Genomic DNA, 6,756 nt, shown 5'->3' with positions numbered 1-6,756 from the left:
GCCTCCATTACCCACTTCAAATGCCAATGGCAAGTCCAGGTTGTCACCTGTATTTCTGACAGCTGTACATTGGAGGCTCCCTCAACCCCCTCCTTGGTTTGATTTTGCTGGAGCAGCTCACCAAACTCAGGAAAACTGGTTACTTACTAGATGAGTTCTTTATTACAAAGGACACTAAGGGATACAGCCAGATGAAGAAACACACAGGGCTGGGTCCAGAAGGGTCCTGAGCACAGGAGCTTCTGTCCTGTTGAGTTTGGAGCACGTCACCCTTCCAGCCCATACAGGTGCTCTTGTTCACCAACCCAGAAGTTCTCCAAACTCCATTCTTTTGGGATTTTGTGGAGGCCTCATTACATAGGTGCAATCATTTCAATCATGGGTCATTGGAGATTGATTCACCCTCCAACACCTCTCCCCCACCAGTTGAGATATAACTGACATATAACATTGTGCCAGTTTAAAGTGCACAAAGTGTTGATTTGATATACTTACATATTGCAAAATGATTGCCATGATAGCATTAGATAACATCGCCATACATCTCATAGATGCCTTTTTTTATGTGTGTGGTGGTGAGAACACTTAAGATCTACTCTCTTAGCAACTTTCCAATCCACTAATCACAGGTTGGTCCTTACGGAAATCAGACACTTAGTCAAGAGTTGTGTCCCAGGAACTAAGGACAAAGACCAAATAATTGTTATTGTATCATAGAGACAATAACAATTGTTCACCAACCCAGAAGTTCTCCAAACTCCATTCTTTTAGGATTTTATGGAGGCCTCAGTTCCTAGCCCCTCATTCATACAAGCTTTCTCCCCACCACATTCTTAAAGATTACATAGAACACACCTCAGAAAATAGGTACTTCTGCTTAGAAAGACTGTTCCCTTCCTGAAGCTGGCTTTTAGTTGGTACAGAAATAGCTTCAAACCCAAGAAAGCTTTGATTGAAGGATCTGTATTCAGAACTTCTGCTGCCGGTAATTGTAGATTGGGAAATTTGGACCAACCCTCCAGCTGAAGATAATGAAGTCTGATGTCATGTACATTAAAAAGTGTAACTTAAAGCACCAAAGATTTCAATGCTAGTAAGAAGTCACTGCAGTGGAATCTGCAAAAGTTGAGCCTTGGCTGAGTACCTCGGTTGGTCGGGATATTGTTCTGATGGGCCAAGGTTTGGGGTTTAAACCTCAGAAAATCTGGTCTGAGCACATGCCGGAATCAACCAGTGATTCCTGGGTGGAACAACAAATTGATGTGTGTGTTTCTCTCTCTCTCTCTCTCTCTCTCTCTCTCTAAAAAAAGAAAAATAAAGTTGAACCCATAGACCCAGGGGCAGGTGGTAGGGAAAATGGGAAGATGTTTGTCAAAGGTACAAACTTCCAGTTAGAGATGAATAAGTTCTGGGGGTGTACTGTCTACAGTATGGTTACTATCCTATATAATAAAAGCCTAATATGCTAAGTGTCTGGTCGTCCGTTCAACCAATCAAAGTGTAATATGCTAATAATATGCTAAGGCCTCTCAACCACTCACTATGATGTGCACTGACCACCAGGGGGCAGATGCTCCAACCGGTAGGTTAGTTTGCTGCTGGGGTCTGGCCAATCAGGACTGAGCGAGATGAGCCAGACATACCCTGGAGCCCTCCTGTGGTCCCTCCCCAGCTGGCCAACCTCCCGTGTCTCTCCCCGGCCCTGATTGTGCACTGGTGGGGGCCCTCTGCCTGGCCTGCACCCTCTCGCAATCCGGGACCCCTCGGGGGATGTCAGAGAGTCAGTTTCGGCCTGATCCCGCAGGCCAGGCTGAGGGACCCCATTGGTGCATGAATTCGTGCACCGGGCCTCTACTAGTTAATAATACTGCATTGTGTACTTGAAAGTTGCTAACAGAGTAGATCCTAAATGTTTCTCCCTAAAAATAAAAGGTAATCATGAGATGTGTGGAGGTATTAGCTAATGCCATGGTGGTAATATTTTTGAAATACACCTTAAATTTACACAATGTTATATGTCAGTTACCTCTCAATAAAGCTGGGGGAAATGGGGACTGGGAAAGCCAAAGGGGGGAAAATTACTGCCTGGGGACTAGGAGAGAATAGCGCTCCAGGCAGGTGAGCCAGATACTCTGGCTGAATTCTTCCTTGAGGTGGTCTAGAAGAGGCAGCTGAGTGACTAATATGAGCTTTAGGTGTCTGCAGACTCAGGAATGAAGGGTATCTTGGGTTGATACCCCAGAGGAGTATCTCTTAGAAACAGAGGAGAACTGGAAGCAATCCAATGGGTATATGGACTACAGCCAGGTTTCCCACCACCTGGAAGGACCAAAAAAAGCTCATGTACCTACAGAACATTACTATCAGACAAAGTAGACTTTAATGTAAAAACACATGCAGAGATAACAAAGCTAACTTTATAAACATAAAAGATTCAAGGCACCAGGAAGACATAACAATCTTGAATATTTGTACTCAATGGCCTATTGATTGAACTACAAGCAGAAATAGACAAATTCAGTACCACTCTGAGTGATTTTAACATACTTCACTCCATAAATGATACAACAAGAAGACAAAAAAATCAGTCAAAATAAATAAGATTTAAACATGATTTAAAAACTTGACTTATATCGAAACTTGGACATATATAGAAAATGCACTGAGTTGACAGAATTACATATTTATCAAAATGCACATTTATTTTTCATGACAGACTATGTTCTAAGTTTGACCACAAGTGCTACAAAGGCAAGTCTCAATAAATTTCAAAGGATTAAAATTATACAGGGTATTCACAATGCAATATATTATAAATCAATAACAAAAGCATAAGGAGATCCTACATATACCTGGACATTATGAAATGCACTTTTATGTAACTCATGGATTAAATAAACAATCTCAGTAGAATCTACTCAAATATATTTCTCTGTTTAGATTCTAGCACAAAGGAGAACAAAATAAAGAAAAAGATGATGATGACTCAAAGGGGAGGGTGAAATGAGAATTTATTTAATCAATATATTAATGTGGAGGCAAATGAGTTTTTACTACAAGTTCTTATTCATTAAATTTTACTAGTACTTAATAGAAACATATATATTAAATTATCTCATACATCCCAATATATGAGAAATATTCCCAATATCACTATTAAGTGTGTAATTAATATTACTCTGCCTATTTTGTAGATGGTGAACTGAACTCAGAGTTAAGTTAGCTGATAAATGACAAGTAGTAAAACACAGAACAGCAGGATTTAATACAAAGCTATTTGACTAGAAAGTCCATGATTAACCACTTTGCTAGAAGAATTGAATTATGGAAGAGTGATGATTTCTGGCATACCCAGTATTTCATGCCCTTTGACTCATCTAGAAGCTCACACCCAAGGCAGATGACAGAATCATGAAAAGGAACCTGTTCTAGAGATGAACTTCCTTAAAGCTCCCTTTATGTCTCTATTCCTCAGGCTGTAGATGAAGGGGTTCATCATGGGAATGACTACTGTGTACATCACCGAGGCCACTGCCCTGCTCCTGGAGGGGAGAGAGGATACAGAACTAAAGTAGACTCCAACACAAGTCCCATAGAACAAGAAAACAACAGTCAGGTGAGACCCACAGGTGGCAAAAGCTTTATACTTTCCACCAGCTGATGGGATTCCCAGGATGGAGGAGACAATTCGAGTGTATGAGAAAATGATCCCCACAAGGGGACCCACACCCAAAAGGCCGGTCACTAAATATGAAAGGATGTTATTGGTGAGGGTGTCAGAACAGGCAAGTATGAGGATCTGAGCGAGGTCACAGAAGAAGTGGGGGATTTTCAAGTCTGTGCAGAAGGACAGATGCAACACCATCAGACTGTGGAGCAGGGCATTCAGAAAGCTAATGAGCAAGGAAAGAAGAACCAGCAGACCACAACGGCATGGGTTCATGATGACCGTGTAATACAGAGGGTGGCAGATGGCCACATAGCGGTCATAAGCCATCACAGTGAGGAGCAAATTGTCCATACACATAAAAAAAAAAGGAAAAAATAGACCTGAGTGAGGCAGCCTGCGTAGGTGATGGCCTTGTTTTCTGTCTGGATGTTCACTAGCATCTTGGGGACTATCGTGGAGGTGAAGCAGATGTCAATAAACGACAGGTTGGAGAGGAAGAAGTACATGGGGGTGTGGAGGTGGCAGTCAGAGCTGACCCCTAGGATGATGAGTAGGTTTCCAAGCACAGTGACCAGGTACATGGTCATAAACAGCCCAAAGAGAAGGGGCTGTAGTTCTGGGTCCCCTGAGAGACCCAAGAGGAGGAATTCTGCTACATCTGTTTGGTTTTCTGATTCCATGTGATGGATGAGTCTGCTGGAAAATAGAGACATGAGTTACAATGAAACAGACATCACTTGTTTGACACAGGTCATTTAGCTGTGCCTTAAATTCTAGTAATATTTAAACAATTCTCCCCTTCAGGTTTCTCTACTCATTCCTTCCTTCACCAAGTAATTTTTGAGTGACCTGTATGCATCATATATTTTTCCAATAGTATAATTAAAAAAATGAAAACAAGCGCTGTTTTATTTTATTAAGGAACTATCATGGCCGCATGCCATTTTAAAATCTAGGGTTAAATTCTAGTAGTTTCTTCTTATGGCACCAAACCTGGTTAGATGACTTAATTTTCTCAGAGAATATTACTGCCCTCCAAGCAGTCTTTTTTTAAAAATTGATTTTAGAGAGAAGAAGGGAGAGAGAGAGAGAGAGAGAGAGAGAGAGAAATATATATTTGTTGTTCCACTTATTTATGCATTCTTTGGTTGTTTCTTGTATGTGCCCTGACTGGGGATCGAACAAACAGCCTAGGTGTATCAGGATGATGCTCTAACCAACCGAGCTATGCAGCAGGGCTCCTCTGAGCACTCTTGAGTGCATTCAAACCCTAGCATCTTTGCGGAGAAATCTTCCCAAAGGAACCAATGAAGGTCCAGCACATCCTCGTGGATCACTTCAGGGGCATTCTAGCCAATAAACGCCCAAGTCCTCACTCTGGCACTCAGGTTCCTGCATCATCTGGCCCCTGTAATAGTTACACATGAAGTGATGTATTTTCAGCAATCACCGCCTCCTAAAACTAACACTGCACATTGTGTTTGAGTCAATAAATTGTTAAGTGTGAATAATTCTAAGAGCTGGTATGCAAATACCAGCACAAAACATTATGGATGAAAATGTGTCATTTTCTGTTTTAGACAAAACTGAACTAATCATTTCAGGGTGTGTGCTTTGGAAAGACACATTCTTTTTTATTTCTTTATTATTATTTAGTAGGGAGCACATGTTCTTAGCATAAGTGAAGGAAGACTGGAATGCATGGAGTGTTGAGAAAGCAAAGGAGATGAATGAGCATTTTTTTTCTGCCCTTGTACTGGAGGGAGTGGGAGAGAACTGCTGAACTAACCCAAATAACATTCAGCCCCTTTACAGGATCACAGCTCATACGATGGTTTCTGAGGGAGGAAAGACATAGTCTATTGATGAGAGAAAGAAAAGAGGTTGAGCAATGTTCATAGGACATTTGTGTCCCTCAAATGAATAGAATGCTTTGTGCATTAGATAAGATAAGGTCTCACTACTAGGGACTTAGTGGATATTTTAGAAATATCAGCTATAATTATTGCCATTGCTATTATTATTTTTTAATAACAACATAATTGCTATAGTAGGCCGTGTGGAAACTGTTGAGATTGGTTTAGGATATTTCTTTTCCCTTCACTGTCCTGATACACGGGCTGTTACCTGTTTCAACAGTCACTATTCCGAAAACATGAGTGGAGGTTATTATACATTTGGAAATTTTAAAATTCAAGATAGAGACTTTATCATTTTTCTGTGCTAGAATGTTAAAAAGTTTCCCAAATAATTAAAATTGAATGACTATATGATCCAGCAATGCCACATCTGAGTATATATCCAAAAGAAGTGAAAGCAGGGTCTCAAAGAGATATTTATACACACATGTTCACAGCAGCATCATTTACAGCAGCTGAAAGATGGAAGCAACCCAAATGCATACTGAAGATGAAAATGTGGACTATACATAAATAGTTGCAGCCTTAAAGAGAAAGAAAATTCTGCACTAGACTGATAGCTTAGTTGGTGGAAGCACCATCCACATGCACCAGGGTTTTGGGTTTGATCTCCGGTGAGTGCACTTACAGGAAGCAACCAATGAATGCATAAATAGGTGAAATCACAAATCTCTCTCTCTCCCTCCCTCTCTCTCCCTCTCTCTCTCTCCCTCTCTTTCTTTCTCTCTAAAATCAATAAATAAAAATTTAAAAAAGAAAGGAAATTCTGACACATGCTACAACATGGATGAACCTTGAAAACATTATGCTAAATGAAATAGACCAATTACAGAAAGACTAACACTGTCTGATTTCACTTATGTGATATACAGCAGGCAAATTCATAGATGCAAAAAGCAGAAGCTGGTTGCCGGGGCCTAGGGGGACAGCAGAATGGGGACTTAGTGTTTTAGTTTTGCAAGATGAAAAGAGTTGTGGAGTAAGGTGGTGGTGATGGCTAGACAATAATGGGAAGGTACTTAATACCACAGAACTGTCACTTCAAAATGGATAAAATGGTAAATTTTATGTTATGTCCATTTTTCCATGATTAAAACATCAATTAATTAATTTAAAAATGAATGAGCTTTTCTGGTTTGCTTTAGTCATGCTCCTGTCCTTCAGGGT

The 6,756-nt window shown here is 40.5% G+C and overlaps 1 protein-coding gene across 1 annotated transcript; it reads right to left on the bottom strand.

The window, feature by feature from the left end:
• Positions 1–3,409: 3,409 nt before the first annotated feature.
• Positions 3,410–4,371, bottom strand: LOC102245463 (olfactory receptor 7G3-like). The gene is given in 2 exon segments (XM_014528512.1): positions 3,410–4,033; positions 4,036–4,371. Coding segments are annotated over 2 exon segments (939 nt in total). The 5' UTR covers positions 4,351–4,371.
• Between the last annotated feature and the right edge of the window lie 2,385 nt (positions 4,372–6,756).

Source organism: Myotis brandtii, unplaced genomic scaffold, assembly GCF_000412655.1.
Source record: "Myotis brandtii unplaced genomic scaffold, ASM41265v1 scaffold1161, whole genome shotgun sequence".
Lineage (NCBI taxonomy): Eukaryota > Metazoa > Chordata > Mammalia > Chiroptera > Vespertilionidae > Myotis > Myotis brandtii.
This window is presented reverse-complemented; position numbering and strand designations above follow the sequence as displayed.